A 22,012-nucleotide genomic window follows, 5' to 3' on the forward strand; every position below is an offset into this window, starting at 1 on the left:
GATCTATTTAACCCGCACATCTCATGAGACAGGAGAAAACCATGCCCGTTCCCTCCTGGAAGCTGTCATCTGAGTTGGAGGCTCAGCTCAGCGACGGCCTGGCCCACCAGCCTCCCTGGGGTGTGCTGCTGTGGGCTCTGAGCCTGCCGGCCCCCTGGCCATGTGGCTTGGAACAGGGCCCCACAGAAGATGGCCAGGGACATTCCGTGGTCTTCTCTGCCCCTAAATGGGACTGGGCTTGGAAGGGAAAGTGAAAAGAGCCTATTTGCTGCCCTGGAGGAGGTGGGAAAGCACCATGATTATTACCAAATGACATTTATTAGGGTCTCATTCTGTGCATTCAGCCTGGGTTCCACACTCTTAGGTACCTTTGGTGAGGGAGGCTTGGTGCAGTGGGAACACGGCCTGTCTTGTCTTTGAAGCCCCTCAAGGGTTTCCCTCCTTCTGCAAAGTCCCCAGCAGAACATATGGTGCAGGAAGACGCTTGCTAATGGCTTGGTGTGGAGGGAATTACATCGACTACGAAGTCAGACATGCTGGATTCTATTCCCAGTCCTGCCACTTAATAATGGTGTAATTAATACAACATTTAATTGCTCTGAGTTCCACTCCCCTCTTCTCTAAGACAAGGAGCTAATACCTATCTCAGAGAGGTGTCTTGAGGATTCCATGCAATGAGGTGTGTGCAGCATCGCAGGTTACTGACAAATGTTGGTGGAACATTAATTCAGAGAAGACAACGAGGATCCTGTCACTAAACAGGGATCCGATCTACAGCCTTGGGGCATCCCTCCTGGCCCCTCTAGTTCTGGAGCAGGTGAGCATCTGAATGGAAGTGAAATACAGGACCAAGAACGTGAAGTTTGGCCCCTCCGCCCCTCCCCCGGGGTTGACCTGTGTTGCATCTAGAAAAACCAGTAGAAGTGGGGACAAGAAGGTTCGGAAACCTGTCCTGCATTACCCTCTTAGATCCCGTCTCACTGACCCCCTCAAAGTTGTGTAGCAACTGGAAGCCCCTGAGCCCCCAGGACACCCCATCTAGGGCAGCTGTGAAGCCCAGGCAGTGGACACGGTGACGCTGAGCTGTCTAGAGGGAGAGAGATGGGAGCTGCTCAAACCCAGTCACCCTCCATCCTCGAGGCCATGTGTGTGTGTGGGGGGCGTCTGGTCAGTGACAAAGGGCACAGATGATCCAAGAAGCAGGAGCCAACCTGCCCTGTCCTGCCTCACTCAGCTCTAATCTCTCCCAATGTTTTTTTCTAAAAGCTGCTTATACCTAGCTACGCACAGACATTTTTGGGTCTGTCCGGTGCCGGAAGGTATGGGCAGTGACCGCAGCCCTGAAGTGGGGAACCAGAGGCCCCGGATGCACTAACGCCCAGTCCGGTGCCGGAAGGTATGGGCAGTGACCGCAGCCCTGAAGTGGGGAACCAGAGGCCCCGGATGCACTAACGCCCAGTCCGGTGCCGGAAGGTATGGGCAGTGACCGCAGCCCTGAAGTGGGGAACCAGAGGCCCCGGATGCACTAACGCCCAGTCCTGAGCAAAAGCGGCCCCGCCTGAGCCCCTGCAGCAAGGCTCTTCGTCTGTGCAGTGCCCGCGTGAGAACAGACCCCGTTTGGGTCTGGAGGCGCTGGGCCTGGTGAGGTTTGGTTTCCAGTCTCTTCTAGACGATGTGCGGGGGCGAGGGCGACTCCGCCTCCCCCGGAAGGAGGCTAGCTCAGGCACCTCCCTGCTCCCTGTGTCCAGACCTCAGGTCAGTCCAGGGGCTGAGAGTCTGCTTAAAGGAGTCGGCCTGGCGCAAGCCCTGAAGGCTCCTGGGCTGCAGCGGTCATCGCCAGGAGGATCCGGTCCCTGGCCGAGACTCTGCCCGCATCGACCCAAGCCCGCCCTCGACGCTGTGGACCGAAGGCCCGTCCCAGAAGGCCTACCTTGGGCTTGAAGGCGATGAGCTTCAGGACCATCTCCACTGTGAAGAGGCCGGTGAAGAGCATGTTGAGGATGTTCATGGCGATTTTGAACAGACAGCTCTGACCGTAGTGCTGGGGGTAGGGGGTGGGGGCGGAGGGGCTGTGAAATAAGGCGGGGGCTCCCTGCTCCCAGCCACACCCTCAATAGAGACCTTCCTGAATGCAGCCCAGGGGCCGGCCACACCTGCGGGAACCAGGTGGGCTCAAGAAGCCCTGAGGGTCCACTTCCCCTCTCTGTCATTCCCGCAAACGCAGGCGAGCACAGCCTGGGCCCTGCTCTCATCGGGGTCAGCTCTGCGTGGCCGCCTGGCCTCAGGTGGGCTCCACACAGCTGGCATCACGGACGATCAATGCCACTGCAAGATCACCTGTGCTCCATCGCCCTCTATGTCACAGCCCAGGGTCCTGGCATTCTGACCCCTCGGGAAGGTGCCCCTCCTGCCCCACTCGGCCAGCGAAATGGCAACACCTCCCAGCCCCGTTCCGCCCCGGACCCTGCCCCAACCCAGGCACCCCGGCCGGCCCGCGGGACTGACCTGCATGGCCAGGCAGATGGTGTTGAGCAGAATGAGAACGAACATCAGGTACTCGAAGTAGGTGGAGTTGACCACGTACCACACCTTGTACTGGTGCTGGTTTTTCGGGATGTACCTCCGCAGGGGCCGGGCCTTGAGGGCATACTCCACACACTGCCGCTAGGGTAGACGGGAGGGTTTAGTAACCCGGATGATGGTGGGGGGGGTTGGGGGGGTTGGGGGGGTGGGTGTTATTCCACGCACTGGCGCTAGGGTAGACGGGAGGGTTAGTAACCCAGATGAGGGGGTACTCCACACGCTGCCACTGGGGTTAGACGGGAGGGGTTTCACAGGTTGAACCAGCTGTTACTTGGACATTTTTTGAGGTTCTATCATTCCTCTAAGGAGGGAGAACCCTCTTTGGTTGGTCCCCATCAGGATGTAGTTGAGGGGGCCCTGTCTCCTTCCTTCTGTCTCGGGGATGGTTGGTAAACGCTTGCTGACTGAATGACAGTCCATCTTCTCAGATATTTCCAGCTATAGACTCTTCTGGAGGCCCGTCTTTCTGCGATTCTCCTTTCCCATCCTGAGTCAGTGGTCTTAGCTACCAGTGTCCACAGACCAGAAGCCATAGCTCGCGGCCAAGGGGTCCTTGGTTGACTATATTCTGGTTAACTCTGCGCTGTGCCCGGACCCCAGGTCAGGACGGGACTCACCCAAGCCCTCCTCTCTCCTCCAGTCTCCACTTCCAGCTTCTAAACCCGACCAGTCTATTTGCTCCGTCTCTACTGTCATCAACCTGGTAATACATAAGGGTCTAAGCACTGCTCCTCTACACTAACTGGCTTCCCCCCTGGCTTCCTTACCATGCGAAGTCCACACAGCAGCCAGAATGGTGAGTCTAGAGCAAAGGTGTGGACCGGGATCCAGAGGTCCTGACAGGGGTTTGGGGGGAGTTCCTTTCCTAAGCAGAGATCAGGTTCTCTGCAGAAGGATTGCTTCCACAGGCTTCAGCATCCTGACTGCCCGGCCTCTCGCCCTCTGGGGGGTGGGGGTTACCTGGTTCTTGTCCAGCTCGCAGTTCTTGTATTCCTGCTCCCCCTGCTCCTGGAAGGTGACGATGACGAAACCCACGAAGATGTTCATCATGAAGAAGGCAATGATGATGATGTAGATGATGAAGAAGACGGAGATCTCCACGCGGTAGTTGTATATGGGACCCTTGTCCTCCGTGTGAGAGTCGATGGAGCGGTACAGCAACCTGGAGGCAGGGAGACAGGCCCGTGTAGGGCTAGGGAGGTGGTTCAAGCCCCAGCTCTGTCTCTTACTACTGTGTTGGTCGGGCAAATCACTCAAACTCTCTGAGCATCAGATTCCTTATCTGCAAAGTGTGAACAATAGTTCCGGATTTTCCTACCTGGCAGGGCCATTGATATAATGAATATGAAGGTGTTTTGAAACTGGCAAAGAAGTGTCTAAATGTAATGCAAGTCATGGGCATTGATTTGAAAAACGAGATATTGGTAAATATCAATACAGCTTTGTTGTTTCTCAGCAGAGACTCGGAGGATGTTGCACTGAACATAAGATCCATCTGAGGACAGATATCCGTTTAGATAAAAGCACTCAATATAAATGCCCAGGCTCGCTCAGATCATCAGCAGTGGTTTAGTTTACACTCAGGTAGCCTGTGTCTGGGCTTCCCAGGTGTTGCTAGCGGTAAAGAACCTGCCTGCCAATGCAGGAGACGTAAGAGACTTGGGTTCGATCCCTTGGTTGGGAAGGTCCCCTGGAGAAGAGAATGGCAACCCACACCAGTACTCTTGCCGGGAGAATCCCATTGACAGAGGAGCTTGGTAGGTTATGGTCCATAGGGTTTCAAAGAGTTGGACACGACTGAAGTGACTTAGCACGCATGGCCTTCAGCTTGTTCCAGAAACACCCTCATCACCTAGGGAGGATGGAGATAAACATCGTTTCTGAAAGGAGTGTGGACACCAATGAGACTGGCCAGGGTCTGCATACTTACTCTGGCCATCCCTCGAAGGTGGAGACGGTGAACAGGGCCATCATGGCTGCCAGGACATTGTCAAAGTCGAACTTGCTGTTCTCCCAGCTGCGGGGCTGGATGATGGGGTGGTCCACCTCCCCATCCTTGTATGTTATGTAGTTCCCCCTGCGGAAGGAAGACAGTTCATTCTGGGGTCTCCCATCTCCCCACCACCTGTGACTCCTGGCTTGGGGACAGGATGGGATGGCTGAGCTTAAACCCGCAGTTCTGGCCACTGAGCAGAGCTCAGGAGTAGATGATCTCATGTGCTATGTCAACTGGACCAGACAACCCATGGGTAAAATCCAGCTGCCACTGCTGTTGGAAGAAGAACAGGGCACCCCTCCTCTCAGGACAAGCCTCACCCACCCAGAGTCAGCCGGCTTGACTGTCCCCGCCGCACTCACTTGCATTCAGCCTCTGTCTGTTTGGAACTGTCCGAACAGGTGTAGAGCTTTCCCTGGAAGGCGGAAGAGCACAGTGATGGAGAGGTTCCTGAATCGAGGAGTTGGTCAAAAACTGTCTAGTGATTATATCTGCAGCCGGCTCTGTGCTGGAGTCTTGGGACAGAAGAGTGAGGAGAGCAGAGCCCAGACAGAAAACGCGCCGTGCCGCGGGGTCCCCATCACAGGGAACCAAGGGGTGAAGCAGAGCTCGGGAGGCAGGTCTGGTGAGGGAGGAGGATGCCTGGACTTAGGTTGAAAACTTGGGGAAAGCGGGGCCCGTGTGCATGGTGGGGGCAGAGCTTCAGGTGGAGAAGAGCAGAGAAAGAAGGACTGGGGCAGAAAAGGGAGGGCCTGCCAGGCACAGGGCAAGAACCTGGCAAACCAGGGCTCCGCAGCCGCCTGGGTGGGGGACTCATGCTGCTGGTCACAGGGAGCCCTGCAGGTCTAGGTGGGTGACCACACAGAGGGGTCAGGGATGACAGTCCCTTTGCCTTTCTCTAGAAGGGAAGGCAGGGCTGAGGGCAGCCACGCTTGGAGGGTCAGGTGCTGATGGAGCAGCACCGCCTACACGCTGGCCTCCTCTGGGCTGGGAACTAGTTAGTTCCCCTTATATCTGGGAACTAGTTAGTTCTCCTTGGGTTTGGGAACTAGTTAGCCTTTGGGTCTGGAAGCTAGTTAGTCCTCCTCCAGCCTGGGAACTAGTTAGTCCTCCTCAGGTCTGGGAACTAGCTCTGCTCTGGTCTGGGAATTAGTTAGTCTTCCTTGGGTCTGAAAGACAGGAGGGGCGGTGGGGCAGCTGCGTCCCCCAGGGAGACCCAGCACTGTCCCCACCGTGTCCCCTGTGGCTGCTCCCATCCGTGTCCCTGGGAGCTGACAGGTGGGAAGGACGGGGCTGCAGATCTGGCTGAGACCCCACCTTGAAGAGCTGGACCCCAATGCAGGCGAACATGAACTGGAGCAGCGTGGTGACGATCACAATGTTCCCGATGGTGCGGATGGCCACGAACACGCACTGCACGACGTGCTGTGGGCGGAGGCAGGGGGCTCAGGGCCTGGCCTCGGCTGAGTTCCCCCGGGCACGGCCCTCTCTGAGGGGGCGGGGGCAGCCCTCCACTATGAGTGGGGGGTGGTGGGGATCAGACTCAAAGGGGCAAAGTGTGCTCCCAGCTCACAGGGAGATGGAGCCTGGGGTGCCCATATCCCGCTGGGTGACCCATGGACCAAAGCCCTGCTAACACCCCATACTCTGGGACAGTGATTCAGGGGCCCCTCATCACTGCACGGGGCCTGAGGTTGAATGTGGTCTCCTTCATCACTGCACGGGGCCTGAGGTTGAATGTGGTCTCCTTCTGCAAAAGCTTTGCTGAGAAGTTGGGATTGTGAACAGTGGCCTCTACTGGGGCTCCATGCATCTTGGAACCAGGACATGAAGTGGGCTGAGGTGCCAGCAGGAGGGTCCTGGTTCCAACCCAGAGGCCTTGCCATTGTCCCCGCCTCCTGCCCACCTATCACCTCACATGGACGCCTGGCTGAAGCTTGCTGGGCTGAGGGCCCCCACTCAGGCCCGGGCGGCTCACCTTCAGCCCCTTGGCCCTGTTGATGGCCCTTAGTGGCCGGAGCACCCTCAGGACTCGCAGGATCTTCACCACGTTGATGGCACTGGACCTGGGGGAGTGGATGGGAGGGTGAACCACTCCTGCTCCTGGGCCCGCAGGAGAGAGGGGGAGCGCATGGGAGTCCTGGAGAAAGTCTCCCACCTGCAGGGACCTGGAGCTATCCTGGGAGCCGGGGACTTGGTGAGCAAATCATGGGAAAAGAATTTACCATGTGTCGTTAGCATTACAACGTGCTGCTCAAGGCCGTTTACCCAGCCGAGGGGATGTAGAGAGGCAGAGCTCCACCAGACCCTGGCCACAGAGGATACACTTCCTAACTGTTCTGAGCCCCAGTTTCTTTATCCATAAAATGGGGCAGTGATCACCTCATGAGCTTGTTGCAAGGATCAAAAAAGAAAACGCACATGAACCACCCACCGTCCCGCGTGGCGCCTGTTGTAATCTGAACCCGTGGTGGCTTTTCATATCATGGACTCGAAGAAATACTGTACGAATGGCGGGGCTTCAGGCGGGGGAGGTGCCTGGTGCTCATCTTCAAACCTGGTCCCCACCTCCAAGCCTGGTCCCCGGTGGCTGCCCACCACAGCCCCTTGTACAGAGGACATTCAGGCCTGGAGGAACGGCTCTGACACCGCAGACTCTGCATGCCTGGGGCACCAGGGCCAGGCCCCCTCTCCAGGGTCCTCCAGGGGCACACAGGGCCTTGCCTTGGGGGACGGGGGTTGCTCTGAAGTGTCCCCCACCCTCGCCTGCTAGTTACCTTCCGAAGGCCTCTACCCTCCTTGGGCCCAGAGCTGCCAGGGAGGCCCCGCCCTGGTCCCAGCGCCCTCATGCTGCTGTGGACGCAGACAGGCCCCTCCCTCGCGGTCCTCTCTAGCCCTCTCCCTTGCCCCACGCCTCTCTCAGGCCCTCAGGCCCCACTCACTGGATGCCGAAGGAGATGAGGGACACACTGACCACCAGCAGGTCCAGGATGTTGAAGTAGTTGCGGCAGAAGGAGCCCTTGTGCAGGAAGGCCCCATAGGCCGTCATCTGGGGGCACAGGGATCGGGATGTGAGCAGCTCCCGGGCTCCAAAGACCCTTCACCCGACCCTTCCCCCCACAGCACTCCCAGCAGGGCCTAGACGAAGAACCGAGAGGTGACGGAGGGCTGCGGCAGGCAGGACAGGAGGAGACGCTGTGCCTGGAAAGTGTCCGCTGCCAGTGATGCAAAGCCCAGAGGCTCCTGTCCACGACATGCCTGTGACCTTCAGTCCTGTATCTGCAGCCCTTTCAAGGGCCCCGTCCCCATTTCCCACTGCCCCTCATCATGTTTCTGTGACTGCAGCCCCGTGAGGCCCCTTGCTGATGCTCCCTGGGTTGAGCTGTGTTCTCGGGTTCCCATGCCCTCTCTAAACTCTCTCCACCTCAGGGCCCCCAGGACTTGGGCACCTGGGGGAGGTGGGGGCTCGCCCAGTTGAGGACCAGCCTCTTGGCTTCCCAGAATTTCCCTGGTTTAGCCCCAGGTAACCCCTCAGGCTCATGCAAGCTCTAGCGCCCAGTGAGAAATTCTACAAGAAATTCTACCAGGAATGCTGGCGACCAGCATCTATCCCTTCCCGGGCCTCACAAGTGCTGCTGGTCTGCGCCCAGGATTCGAGCTCTACTCCACCATCCGGTTCTGGAGCTGTGTGTCCAGAGGGGGCTGTGGGCACCACTGTGTGAGCACAGCTCTGGAGCCTGGCCGCCTGAGTTCAAATCCCACCCACCACGCTCTGAGTGCCTGGAGCAGGTTACTCCACTTCCCTGTGTCTCATCAGAGAAATGAGGTGATGACAACCTCTTCCCTGGAGGGTTGTAAGTGCTCTTGGGAGTTACAGGTAAAGCCCTTTGGACACAATCCTGCAGACAGCAAGCCCTGCAGGGGAGCTTCACTACAGAGGACTGGACTCAGCAGAGAGCTACAACTGCATTCGTTGTAGGGTTCGTCTGGGTTCGTCCTGTGATGGGGGCTGCTCAGAGTCCCCCTCTGTAGAGCAGCAGCCCCCTCATGTGGTTGTTAGGCAGCTACAGAATCACGCAAAAGCCCCTTGAAGACTAGGAAGGGACCACTTTGGGGGTGCTGACTGTTGTGGGTTTGCTGTCCCCTACCCTGCTCAGAGCCCTGTCCATGCTCTAGGAACTCCTGTCCAGTCTCGTTGACATGAACTAAGGGGCCAGGGGATTTCCAGGTGAAGAGCTGAAAGGCCATGACCATGAACGACAGCCAGCAGGGAAAATCTGGAGCTGATGGCTTAGAGCCTGGGAGCAGCTCCCCGGTTGCCTGGAAGCCCAATTTATTTCTTTGGAATCAGAGCATACCCAGGGCAGCTTGTTCACAGAGTGATTCAAGAGCAAACACAGGGGAAATGGGCAAAAATAGCTCTTGCAACCTAATTCTTCCCACTGATCTCCTGTAGGAGGGGGTCACAGGGGACTCAGACACCTGTGACCTGCAACAGTTTCCAGAAGTGGGTAGATTATATAAAAGGTTGCAGGGGAATTCAGCTGGAGATGTGCCCCAAAGGCCTGTAATCTTGGGGTGGGGGGCTTCCTTGTCTCTCGGTGTAGGTCTGGGCCCCCGAGAGCAGACCTGGGTGGCTCCATGGTTCATGTTAACTGAGAGGCTCTGAGCCCAGAAGGCTGGCTTGTGTGCGTGTGTGTGTGTGTGCAGGGCGGCTGCCCAGGCAGGACCAGAGGAAGAGTGGCCACAGGAGAAAGGGCAAGTGGACACTGGAAAAATGGGGCATTTACTTGAGAGTTTGCTGAGGGGTCCAATGCAGGGACCCCTCTACCCCATCTGCTGACTGCCACACACTCCTGCTCCTGAAGTCCTAACCTTTGCCCAGGAAAAGGCTTGCTGGGGAGAGAAAAGGACTGAACTCTGAGCTGGGAGAGCAGGATGCCCCTCCGTCCAGCCAGCACCTCTCCAGGCAGTAATACTGCTCATTAAACACATCTTTCGTAATTTCTGCACGTGGGTCCTGGTCCCATCTCCCTCCTCTCAGTGACAGATCTCGGCGTCATTCAGTCCAACTGTCTTGGCCCCACAAGCCTTTCCTTGGAAGGCTGAACATGCCCAGGCCTTTCAACTGTCTCTGACCTTGGACACCACTCGTGCATGACAGTCACCTCTCCCAGGCAGGATGCCGAGCCTACAGGTGGGGCAGAGGGACCCTGGGGGAGGAGGTGCAGGCAGTGTTCTAGGGCCAGGCTCGATCTAGAGCAGAGTCAGCGTAAAAGTGGGCAGAAGAAGGAGCAGGTGGGTGGGACGGAGGACCTCCCAGGAGCTGGCAACCTTGGAGGAAGAGGCGCTCTGGGGAGGGTCTGAGACTCAGAAGAGCCTGGTTTTTGTTCGCCTCCCTGGGTCTGGAGTCCAGGGAAGAAAGGTCTCCATGTAGCTGGGCAGCCTGGTCCCCCTTCCCACCCCTGGGGGTCAGAGAAAAACCCGAGGAACACTTCTGGTTTCCTCTTGTTAACACACCTGGTTAGCTGGAACCAGAGGGTCTGGACACAGAAGGCATGAGAAAGTGTCCACTTAGGCTGAAGCTGGATGTGACAGGCTGTCCCCACCTGAAGGAGCCCAGGAAGGAAGGTCTGGGGCTTCCTGTGCAGGGTGGGAGGAGCCCGGAGCCTGGGGGAGGGCCCCCGGGGTGGTTTCCCTGTGGGAAACACTGAGCTGAGCCGCTTGCTGACTGGAGTCAGGGTGAGCCCCAGGCTCTGAGACAGAGAGTGGGCGGACACACTCCCCTGACTTGGAACTTGCCCCCGAGGCTCGGGTGGCCCGGGGAGCTTGAAATTCCTAACAGAATGGATGTAAGTAATATATTGTGCTGTGCTAAGTCGCTTCAGTCGTGTCTGACTCTTTGCAATCCCAAGGACTGTAGCCAGGCTCCTCTGTCCATGGGATTCTCCAGCAAGAATCCTGGAGTGGGTAGTCATTCCCTTCTCCAGGTTTCTTCCCAATCCAGGGATTGAACCCATGTCTCTTACGTCTCTTGCATTATGGCAGGTGGGTTCTTCACCATTAGTGCCACCTGGGGAGCCCCATTGATGGTATATTAATAGAAACAATAATAAAGCTTGGGGCAAACCCCTGTCATCCTGAGGCTGCTCGGAGGCGGGCGCTACTGTGTTGGGGTCACAGGATGGAGTGTGTGTGGACTCTCGGCCCCGCACTGAAACCTGGAGGACACAGCCGCCTCCTCCAGGCCTGGGCAGGGGCGAGGGGGCAAGCTTTGGCGGGGCTGTAACCCAGGGGTCAGAGGTGTGTGCAGGGGTCTGTCCAGAGCCCTCGGTTGGGACACTGGCATTGGCCTGTGTTGACAAAGCGCATCCCGAGGGCACAGGCAGAGGGCCTCTTGACGCCCTGGGCTTTGCCATTTTCTGGCTCTGTCCTTCGAGCGGCGTTCCCTCTGGGTAGGATAGGGGGAGGGTTCCTGCCGGGATCAGGCGTGGCTCGCAGAGGTGGTGGGGGGCAGGCGGTGTGGGGGAGTGCCTGGTATCAGCCAGCATCAGTGCCCAAACTGTGCGCGGGCACAACAAAGTCAGGGGCCCCAGATCCTCCGGCTTTGGGCTTAGGAGTAAAACCAGAGTGAAGGAAACCAGAGAGGAGAGAGAGGCAGTGCAGAGAGGAGGCAGAGGCCTTGCTGCGCGCATTACCTTGAGGATAATTTCTAAGGTAAAGATACTAGTGAAGACATAGTCTGCGTTGCCTAGGATCTGAAAGACAAGCACAGCGGATTAGTGGCTCTGAGTGACAGACAGCAGCAGCGTGTGCGTTAGGGACAGAGCAGCAGAGCCAGTGGGGAAGGACAGGAGAGGAGCAGAGGGCAGGGTTACCTTCAGGGCAATCTCAATGGTGAAAATGGTAGTGAAAACAATGTCAAAATAAAACAGAATCTGCAAAACAAAGAGAAACAGGGTGGGGATGGGGGAACGGAGCAACAGGATGGGAGCAGGGTCGCCAGCAGGGAGTCGCACCCCAAATCATGCAGTCTTTCCACGGGAGATCAGAGGCACGGACACAGCCCAGGGTCCCGAAGGCCCCAGATCTGTGAGCAGGCTCCCAGAGCCGACTCAGCGGGTCCTGGGTCCGGCTGGGTGCTTTTCTCATTAATTCAATTTACTTACAAACCAAAATCAGACCATGGGATATGTGTCTCAAGGACAGAGTGGGGTTTGCTTTCTTTGCACAAAGATGCAAATTGCTTAACTCACATCAGGGGATGAGCCAGTCTCTCACGTTCCCGGGACCCTACCCTGGCTGTGCCCCTCAGGGTGTGGTGGGCACACCCCAGGCTCGGGACAGGCTCGGGGTTCATGCTTTGCTCTGTCTCAGGTGATGGGTCAGAGCAAGGGCCTTCCCAGTAAGAAACCTGTGGGCCACGTGGGCTGCAGGACCACTGGCTGGCTCGCAGGGGTCTGGCTTTAGGGTGGTGGACTCCTCGCTTCATGCCCACCTGGTTAGGATCTGATATTGTTTAAAGGCTTTGGGATATGGCAGGTCCTACTCTGGCCTTTGATTGTAATTCACCAGAGCCTGAGGCGAGCTCCAAATTCAATTTCGACTCTGCAGAGGGTCAGTGAGGTCCTGCTTATGAGGGCGGTCTCATCAGAGTGCCATCTGCCACTGACCCCCAGGGACAGGATGGGCCAGTTCCTGGGGGGCAAAGCCCTTGGGGAGCATCCGTGGGCAGTGCGGTCTGACATCAGGGTCAGGCCGGCCTGAGGCTCGGGGCTCAGGGTCTCCTCCTGCTAAGGGTCCTAAGATGGATTTGCACCAAAGCTGTCATCTCTTAGGGAGATGTCTGCTGTGCCTCCGACCATGAGATTCGGGGCAGGCTCTGGATTGAAAGACAGGGTCAGGCAGCCAGGGGGTCATGTCGCGGGGGCGGGGTGTGGGGGACGAGGTGCGTACGTGGTTCCTGAAGGAGGTGTGCTGCACGGGGTCCTCGGCGGCCAGGGAGATGCTGCTGAGCAGGATGAAGAAGAGGATCAGGTTGGTGAAGATGGAGTCATTGACGATGCGATGGCACTGGAGGCGGAACCTGCGGGGGCAGGGGGAGGGGGGTTGTCACAGGGGGTGGGGCCTCTGCTCCTTCTCAATGTGTAGACACGTGTGCGGGAGGGGTGTGGGCCCTTCAGCCTGAGCCATCTGGCCACAGGGGAGACACAGCCCCACAGCCGGCCCCACCGTGCCCCCTGCCACGGGGCCTCAGGGTTACGTCTGACACTTCAGGAACCTCTGCATCTTCATGTACTGCTATGACATCATTCACGAGCTTTCGTCTGGGGCTTGGCTCCCCATCATTACAAATACTGACTGCATAAGATCTACCTCACATGTGTCCGTATGGGGAGCAGCAGAGTTGCCCAGAACGTGGATGACGCCAGGCTGGTTAAGCCCGGGCTTCAAGGAGATTGTCTGTCGCAGCAGTAATTAAATCCTGAACCTCAGCTCAGTGACAGAGGCCAACAGCCCTGACCCCGGGGCACTCACAGTGGATCCTCGGATGCCAAGGGTGTCTTATGTGCTGTCTCCTCTTGAGGGGTACTATCTCATCTTACAGACGGAAGCCGGGAAGGATAGTCTTGCCCACTTTGGAGTGTGTGTGTGTGCGGGGAGGGGCACGGGGTGGTTCAGGCTTGAACCAGGCCTTCAGACCTCTGCTTCTGGCATGTGGTTGACTAAATCCTCTGAGAGACCTTACTGATGCGGAAGCACCAACTCCTGGAAAGGACGAGCTCTCCAAAACCATTCTGGTTTCATGACAGCTAGGAAAGTCTGCAGTGATCCCCTCCTCCCTCAAGCCAATCTGCTGAGCCGGGGTCTGCTGGACATGCCCGGGTTGGGCAGGGGTGCCTGCGGACAGAGGCCAGTGGCAGCACTGCCGTGAGGAATCTTTAAGCCAGCGGGAGATGGGGCAGAGGACTGGGGACCCCTAGGCTGAGCCACACACACAAACAGCATCTGGAAGAAAGCTTCACAGTCTTTCTTCAGGTCCACGGGAATCTCCCCAACTAAGATGGAGTATTGAGGTCACAAAGATCACTGAACACTCAAGAAATTAAGCCACTAAGTTGGCAAATCAGAAGAAACTCAAATAAATGAGTGAGACCTCTCCCCAGACACTCTGTATACTGGAAATATTAGATACCGATGATAGATCAACCATATTTGAAATAGTTAATGGGATAAAAAAGACTTGACCACAAAGATGATGAATTAACAAGAAACTCAGATGTAGCTGGATCTGGTAAACAAAGCAATACATGGAACTGTCCGACATGAAAAAAATATATAACTTGATATAAAAACTGGTTTACACAGTATCATAGATAGAATTGCAGGGAGAATTAAGAATTTAGAAGATATATCCCAAGAATGACCCAGAATTTGAACCTAGAGACTAGGAGATGAAAGTTATGAAGACGTGCACGCGTGAGAGGGGAAGGACAGCATACGCAGGCCTATCACTGTCCACTTGGGCCAGCCTGAGAGAAGGAAGACCAGGCAGTGTGTAAACAGACTACCCTGCAACTCTCCCGGAAGTAGCTGTTCTCATCCTAATCCTTAACATTATTCAAGAACTGACAAAAGAATATAAATCCATAGACTTAGGTGACGTAATATATTCCAAGCAGGGTAAATGGAGAGAAACATGTGGTAGTGAACATATACAACCCCAGAGACCATGCTGCTAAGTCGCTTCAGTCGTGTCCGACTCTGTGCGACCCCACAGACGGCAGCTCACCAGGCTCCCCATCCCTGGGGTTCTCCAGGCAAGAACACTGGAGTGGGTTGCCATTTCCTTCTCCAATGCATGAAAGTGAAAAGTGAAAGTGAAGTCACTCAGTCGTGTCTGACTCTTCACGACCCCATGGACTGCAGCCCACCAGGCTCCTCCGTCCATAGGAGCTTCCAGGCAAGAGTACTGGAGTAGGGTGCCATTGCCTTCTCCAGAGACCACAGATGATGTTAAAAGAGTGAGACCAGAGGCAGATTCCTACAGAGAAACGAGAGTGGGAATTCCAGCTGTACAGTGGAGTAACACATCTAACACGCTGAGGGCCATAACTGTCTTTCAAGAACAAGAAGGAAAGCAAGTACAGATAAACAGAGGTCAAATGAAGTTACCATTAAGACTTCTGTAGGAGTAGGAGGAAAGAAAATGATTTCTGAAAGATGGGCCAAGATACGAGAAAATTGAACAAATAGAATGGTAAGTGGTATGTAAATCCAAACACACCCTGTCTACCCAGGTAATCATATCTAATTTGTCAGGTTGGAAATAAAGGTTGGTATCAAATTACTCATCAACCACAACACCTAAGGTGGGAGAGCTGGAAGGAGTTAATGCAGTCTAGCTGTTTACCTCCTTCTATTTTGCAGAAGGTTTAGGATCTTGTTTAACTTTAGGGGTTGCTAAGTTAAATGTAATCACCAACAGAGTAGAAACAGAGTTTACGCATTTCAAACAATGGAAAGAAAAAACACAGGTCTTCTGATCCATAATCCAGGACTCTCTCCTCTAAACCCGTGCCTGTTTACACAAGATGTGGGGTGTGCTGGGGTGGGGGCTGGAGGACGCTGATACCTGCTGGGCTGGCATCATGGAGAGAGTGGAGCCCTGCTCCCCCCGTCCACACACCTGTTGCTGGGGCTGAAGATGAAGAAGGCGCTGGCTTCCGGCATGGGCACTGCCTTCTCCTTCAGGTGCAGCTCAGAGAGGGGGCGCGGGCGGGGGCCCACGGGCATCTCGGGCTCCTCCTCGTCCTCTTCTCCTGCAGGAAAAAAGCACCGTCCTAAATAGCTCCACGGCTCCCACTTATTTTTACCACCACGCTGCCCACTTCCAGACACCTTCCTACGGACAGGAATCAGACATCATCGGTATCTCTGGAAACGCAGGGGACCAACTAGGACGGCCAGCTCTCTCCCATGGGCACCTCTGGGGCTCATCTCTGCTGGAGGAAGCCTCCTGGCAGCACATGAGACCAGGTTGTGAGTCGGGTAACCAGCTCAACCCCTGTCCTGCTTTTTAAACGGAAATCCCTACATCCCGGGAAACCCTCAGTGCCCTGCAGATTGGGGTGGCTGGTCATCCTAGTGGTCAGACACCAGAAAGGTAACCAGGTGAGAGGGGGCGTGGCCAGGTGTCCTCAGCTGGCTGGCTGCAGGCCAGGGGAAAGGGTGGGTGGCCTTTGGGGCCGCCCCACCTGCTCATGCCCCACCCGCTCCACTTCTCCTGCTCTGGCCTCCCTGGGCTCCTCTGCAGACAGGTGTGTCCGTAACTTGAAGGCAGGCCATGGTTTTATGATCTCCCTGACGTTATCTTTCTGGTTGGTTTGCTTTCTTGCTTCTTGTCTACCTCCCGCTGAATGTGGGCCCCTCACAACAGCAGCTTATCTGCCCCCATGGCTGAGCCCCCAGTGCCTGCCCAGGGCGGGGAGCACAGTAGGTGCTTTATAAGCAGTGATTAAGTCAACGAGTGGATGTCTCCCTGGTTTCATCCAGCTCTGTATCCACGACAACAGAATGGTTCAGAAGTCACATCTTTCCCTCTCCAGTTCCCCGAACTGCAGACCCAGTGAGGACCACCCTGCTCCATGAAGCCGCTACCTCACTGCTCACCCCCTGGAGTCCCCACAACAGCTCAGGCCTCCCTCACAGCCTCTGGACTGAGCTACATGTTCCTTGGGGTCATCACATTTCTTTCTCATGTGCACTTATTAATTTTAAGTCCTCAGTGACTCTTCAAGAACATCTGTACATTCACTCGCATACATGAATCGAGCAGATAAAAAGCCCTATCTCAGCACAAAGCTTTCCTCCTGAGTGAGGCGATGTTTCTGAAATGTGGTGTGTACAGAACTGGGGGCTCCGACCGACCTTGAGCTCTGGGGATTAAACTTGGCGGGGAGGCCTGACAGGCCCCTGCTCGTCAGTGTGGTCACTTCATGGGGACTAGGAACGGGCATCTCCTGCAGGGGGTCCCGTGATGAACAAAACCTTCTTAACATCAGTTAGCTCCCTGCCCATATTCAGTTTTCCCTGACTGCCTCAAAAATATCATTTTAAAGTTTATTTGCTCATTCAGGATCAAGACAAGACCCGCCTATTGCATTCAGTGGCTATTTCTGGTGTGTCTTTGAAATTCTGTAACGGTTTCTGCCCCAAGGGCTGTAAAGGCTTCAAAAGGCTTGATGCTGGCTCAGGGACACCCTTCCGCCCTCCTTTCTGTCTGAGCCCCAGGAAGCCAAGTCCTCTTTCCCAGCAGACAGACTGTGAAGACAGGAGAAAGGAGGCTGGCCGCAGTCCGGTTTCTGAGGGAGCTATGCCCCCACACAGACTAGCCTGCGTGGGGACTCGGGTCGGCAAGACCCATAGCACCGTGATGGTCTGTTGTGACTTTGAGCTTGAAGCAGGTGATGATACCCACAATTTTCGGCAGAAGGAGGGCAGGCCAGGCTCACGCAGGGTGTGGTGTCCTGACGCAGGGGACTGGCTCCTGACGATAGACCCTCTCCAGGGGCCCGCCTGCCAGTTTACGGATCAGACCGCAGACAGGACGCTCTTGTTTCGGGAGACCCGACAGTGTCCTGCAGAGCCGCGAGCAGGCGTCTGCAGCGGAGCCCTGCTGTGCTCAGCACCCCCTCCCGGGAGCGGGCAGGACAGATTTGGGATTTACTATTATTATTAACCAAGCAAGATGCTGCGACATATGTTATCCTAATAAGTTATGTAACTTAATAGCGATTTTACAACACAGGCTGTAATAAACCTTACATGTATATGGAATCCGGCTTCCAAAAGTCCCAAAGGCACTGCTCCCACACAATGTGTTCAATCTTCTGTTGTCATTACCACAGTAATAATTGAGCAAAGTTTTCCCCCAGAGGATAAACGGTGATACTGCAGCTGAGCTGGGGGATCAAGTGAGGCCCCCGCTTGTGGGGAAACTGGGACCGGCACCCAGCTTTAGAGCCAGGTGTTCACCACCATCCCCCCACGGCCTCCCCCAGGCCAGGCAGCGGGCTGGTACCTGTGGTTTCCTGGTTGGGGTAGGAGCTCTTGTCCTCATTCTCGTTGGGCTGGAGGTCATCCATGTTGATCTAGGCAGCCAAGGGAGAGGAGGAGGGTCCGGTTAGATAAGATCCATGGTTTAGAGGCCTCCAGTAGTCTTGAAATTGCCCCCGAGTCTAGGCTGAACTGTCCCTTTGTACATGACCCTCAGGACACCAGCAGAAGGCTGGCCTTCCTCCTCTGCACGCCCACCCACCCTGGCTCTGTCCCCCTCCTCTGGCCTCTTTGTTCCCCTCCCCCCCAGTGTCTGGCTTCGGGCAGAGCAGCCCACCCAGCACTGCTGTCCCCCTCCCCCTCCCTCTCTCTCCCTTCCCAGCCCTGCCCTGGCTCCTTGGCAGAGCAGCCCATACCTTGGTGGCGGGTGGGGACTCTCCATCTGCCGTGATGGATTTCAGCTCGATTTTCTCCTCTTTGGTCTCCTCCACGGCCGGCTTCTCTACCACCTCTTGCTTCTTCTCTGGGCTGGCAGTCCTGGCGGGTCAGCAGGAGAAGAGAGCAAGGGATGTTGACTAGAGTAATAGGATGCTGCCCTTGTGGTCCCTTGGGGTCCAGACCACCAGGGCCTGGGACCACCTGTCTTCTGGGGGCCCTGCTGTGTGGATCAATCTTTGGGGTACTGGGCCTCCCCCCAGCTCTGTCCTCCTCAGTCTCTGCCCCTGCTAGGCTGTGTCCAGCACTCAGCTGAATGCCCAGCTTCTCCCCGACTCAGCCTCCATCTAATTCAAAGGTTCCTGAGAACCTGCTCAGTATCTGGCACAGGTGTGGCCCAGATCGTCCGTCTGGACATGGACGAGGACGGCGTGGGGTCCTGTCTTGTCTGCTCGTCAGCAGAGATGAGCTACTGGACAGTGAGGAGGCATCATCTTTCCAGATTCTCCTCCGACTGGCTGCCCTCCCATCCCATCCTCTATTCCCACCATCTGTTATGACCCTCTTCTCAAAAGAGAGTCCTCCAACTCCTGGACCCGTGGGGAAACAGGACACCTCACCAGAGATGTAATTCATGGTGCTCCTCGCTTAGAGTGATGTCCAGGAATAGGGGAGAGGCCCAGCTCACTGTAGGGGCCCCCACCTAACTCCGTCTAGAAGGACAGCCGGGCAGGCCCAGCCTCTCCTGAGCACTGACGGGAACGGCATTTTGGAGCCGGGCCGCGTTTGGCCCGGGAGCCTCGCAGTTACCTGGCTAGCTTCTTCCTCTCCTTCTCCTCTTCCTCCTCCTTCTGGGCAGATGTGAGGCTTTCGGCGTCAGCCAGGTTGTCCACAGCAATGGCCAAGAACACGTTCAGTAGGATATCTGTTTGTGTCCATTCTTAAAGAAAATGACCCTTGGACTTGGGGTGGTGGGTGGGCACAGGGGCCAGGACAGGACGTGCAGGGCCGGAGTTCCCCACGGGGAGGGGCTCCGAGCCCACTGAGCCCCCCTTCCCCTCCGCACCGCCCTCTTAGCTTCCTGGGGTTTCCTGGGGGATCCGGAGCAGGCAGGCACACAGGCCGGGCCTGGGGGCGGGAGGCAGGGAGCCCAGCCTCGCTCTAATTGCTGGGTTTCGATGCTGCTTCCCACAGAGACGACCGCCTGTAAGTGACACTGTGAAACAGCGCTGCCTCCAGTGGGCTGTGGCGCTGGGCGGTCATTACCACCACCAGGAGGTGCCCGCTCGCCCTGCCCACTCCCGCCATGACCTTGTTCAGACAGAGGCCCCAGAAGGGTCAGCTGGGCTCCTGACTGAGCGGAGTCTGCTGTTTCTTCTCCCCCGCCCTTGACTCGGATGCATGTACCGTGGGTCAGAGAATCGGATCAGAGCCAGTCCAGCCAAGAGGTTAATGCCGGTCAGGCCCCTCTCCACCCCAGGCCCCGGGTGGCTCTGGTTCACATGGGGAGCTGAGGGGCCCAGCCCCCAAGGGCAGGGGCTGGGCACGCGGTACCCAGTTCAGCCTCGCTGGGCCCGCTAGGTCAGGTGCTGCCATTTCCACCCCGGTTCCAGGACACTAGGTGGACAGCCCTGGGTGTGTCTGAGGCTGCGAGCTGACCTCTGAGTCTAGCTCATCTGTAATTCTACTTTACAAGCCTCTCTGCACAGTACCCTGGGGGATATGACAGGGGAGGGCTGCCTGCAGTGGGGGACCTGGGAACCTGCCCGTGGCCTGTCCGGTCTGCCTGTGGCTAACATCCCCCTGAGCAGCTTCAGAGGGAGGGCAACAGGTGAAGGTCACTTCCGGGGTGAGGGTTTTCCTCCCTCAGCAGGCCCCCAGCCAGGGCAGCAGGTGTCTCATGATGAGGTCTGAGTGGGCAGCTGCAAGGCCAACACCACTGGGCACTGCCCACCTGGACCCCGGCAGCTCAGGGGGATGGACTCACATCCCCCCCGGGCCCCGCTCCAGGTTCCCATCCCGACCTGTCTGCACCACTAAGGTGGTCTGGGCTGGACATGTGCCTTTTCCTTCTTCTCTGGGGAAGGGTTGCCCTGGGTCCTCCCTGGTCAGGACCCGCTGGGCACACCTACTGGCATTGAGCTACAAGTTAGGGGGGCAACAGGGGGCGGGGGAGGCAGGCGCAAAGGATACAATTTCCACAGATGAAGAGGATGATGAAGTAAATACAGACTAACATCCCTGGAAAAGAGGGGCCGCCATAAGCCATGATCCCATCATACATCACCGAATTCCAGTCCTCCCCGGTCAGGATCTGAATGACATAGTCCCACCAACGAGGGACACAGCGTTAGACCAACAGCAAGCCCGAAGCTCCCCTGCCCGGCCCCCTGCCATATAGAAACCTCTGACACCTGTCTCCTCTCCCCGCCTCCTACCGCCCGCTTTCCTCCCGGGGCTCTGAGCTGTGATCCTGCAGGTCCAGCCCTCTCCTTTAAGTGTGTGGCCACCGCCACAAATGATTGACCAACTGTAAGCGCTTCCTGGGAAAAACACCTCCTACAGCCCAGGCCCAGTGCTCTGTGGCTGCAGTTAGCCAACCCTAGGGCTAAGGCATCAAAGTAACCGTGTTCACTGAGGTGCCACGTGGTCCCCCAGGCTTCCCCAAGCATGAGGACTTTGGGTACCATCTATAAGATTTTGGCAACATTCACGTTATCATTCAATTTAATCTGTAAATGGATCTCCTTTTAAACTTCAGTGCTACTTGAACTTGGCCCCAAGCCAACAGATGTACGACAGTCACAAATTTGATGGTGGTCGTATTTTCCTGGGAGCAACCTCCCTTCCTCTCCCCTCCCCAGCAAGAGCCGTCTGCTCTCTTTTGTGGATATTTTGGGCTTTCATGTTGAATGTATTTGAATAAAAGTTTCCATGGCTAAGAAACAGATTTTTAAGCCACTGAGTTGAATCTTTTTTTTTCTCCCCCCAGGGGTCCATCCAAGAGTGGAATTCCGTGGGGCTTGGGGGAGGGGAGCTACAGACGCTCCTGGGCTCCCGTGACCGACCTGGTCTGGCTTTGGCTGCTCCGTGGGAGTGGGAAGCCCCTTCCTCTCTGCTCCCCCGCTCCCCCGGTACCTGCTTTCTGCCCCCTCTCCCCCACCTCCCCGGCCATGATCTGGCAGAGAAAGGTCCATACCTGAAACACGGTGAGGAGGGACTGTGGGAAGTTGTCAAAGGTGCTCCTCCGGGTCTGCATCTCATCAAAGTTGAACTTCCCCCCAAAGAGCTGCATCCCCAGGAGGGAGAAGATGATGATGAAGAGGAAGAGCAGCAGCAGCAGCGAGGCAATGGAGCGCACTGAGTTCAGCAGGGATGCCACCAGGTTGCTCAGGGAGTTCCAGTACCTGCGGATGAGGGGGCGTCAGCTTCATCCCCTCCCTCCGCCTGCCACACCCACCAGGGGCTTTGAGAATGACTGCAGCTCCTGCTCTTTGCCCTTCCCTTGGGGCAGCATGGTGGTGGGACTGCGCTGGCCAGCTCACAGTTGGAGTGTGAGTGACTCAGTTCAGGGCCCAGGATCAGGAGCCTGGTTCTGACCCAGCTCTGCACATGCCTTTGGGCAAGTTGCTCAACCTCCCTTCTTTCTTTCTTCTCCCTACCTGAAGAAATAGGGGCAGTGACAGCTTGTACTTCATTGTGTTATTGGGAGGATTACATGTGATACTGATTTTGTAAAAGCTCCACCCTCAGGCAACAAAATAAAAAAATAAACAAGTCAGACAACATCAAACTAAAAACTTCTGACAGTAAACTCTTCAGCGAAGTGAAAAAACCTACAAAATGGGAAAAAATATTTGCAAACCATATATCTGATAAGAGATTAAGATACGAAGACATATTCTTCAACATATATGAAGAATGCATACAACTCAATAG

The 22,012-nt window shown here is 56.3% G+C and overlaps 1 protein-coding gene across 13 annotated transcripts in view; it reads right to left on the reverse strand.

The window, feature by feature from the left end:
* Positions 1–22,012, reverse strand: part of CACNA1C (calcium voltage-gated channel subunit alpha1 C) — a 391,750-nt gene that overhangs the window by 41,304 nt on the left and 328,434 nt on the right. For all 13 annotated transcript variants that reach the window (XM_070371668.1, XM_070371667.1, XM_070371674.1 and 10 more), the window contains exons 14-29: positions 21,273–21,480; positions 20,267–20,387; positions 18,884–18,998; positions 18,055–18,175; positions 17,664–17,733; positions 15,270–15,402; positions 12,536–12,665; positions 11,458–11,517; positions 7,522–7,628; positions 6,558–6,645; positions 5,897–6,004; positions 4,942–4,994; positions 4,514–4,660; positions 3,544–3,745; positions 2,506–2,664; positions 1,931–2,041 (exon numbers count right to left, since the gene is read on the reverse strand). In XM_070371668.1, coding sequence (XP_070227769.1) covers positions 1,931–2,041; positions 2,506–2,664; positions 3,544–3,745; positions 4,514–4,660; positions 4,942–4,994; positions 5,897–6,004; positions 6,558–6,645; positions 7,522–7,628; positions 11,458–11,517; positions 12,536–12,665; positions 15,270–15,402; positions 17,664–17,733; positions 18,055–18,175; positions 18,884–18,998; positions 20,267–20,387; positions 21,273–21,480 — 1,933 coding nt within the window. The remainder of the gene's footprint in view (positions 1–1,930; positions 2,042–2,505; positions 2,665–3,543; positions 3,746–4,513; positions 4,661–4,941; positions 4,995–5,896; positions 6,005–6,557; positions 6,646–7,521; positions 7,629–11,457; positions 11,518–12,535; positions 12,666–15,269; positions 15,403–17,663; positions 17,734–18,054; positions 18,176–18,883; positions 18,999–20,266; positions 20,388–21,272; positions 21,481–22,012) is intronic.

This window comes from Bos mutus, chromosome 5 (genome assembly GCF_027580195.1).
Source record: "Bos mutus isolate GX-2022 chromosome 5, NWIPB_WYAK_1.1, whole genome shotgun sequence".
In the NCBI taxonomy this organism is placed as follows: domain Eukaryota; kingdom Metazoa; phylum Chordata; class Mammalia; order Artiodactyla; family Bovidae; genus Bos; species Bos mutus.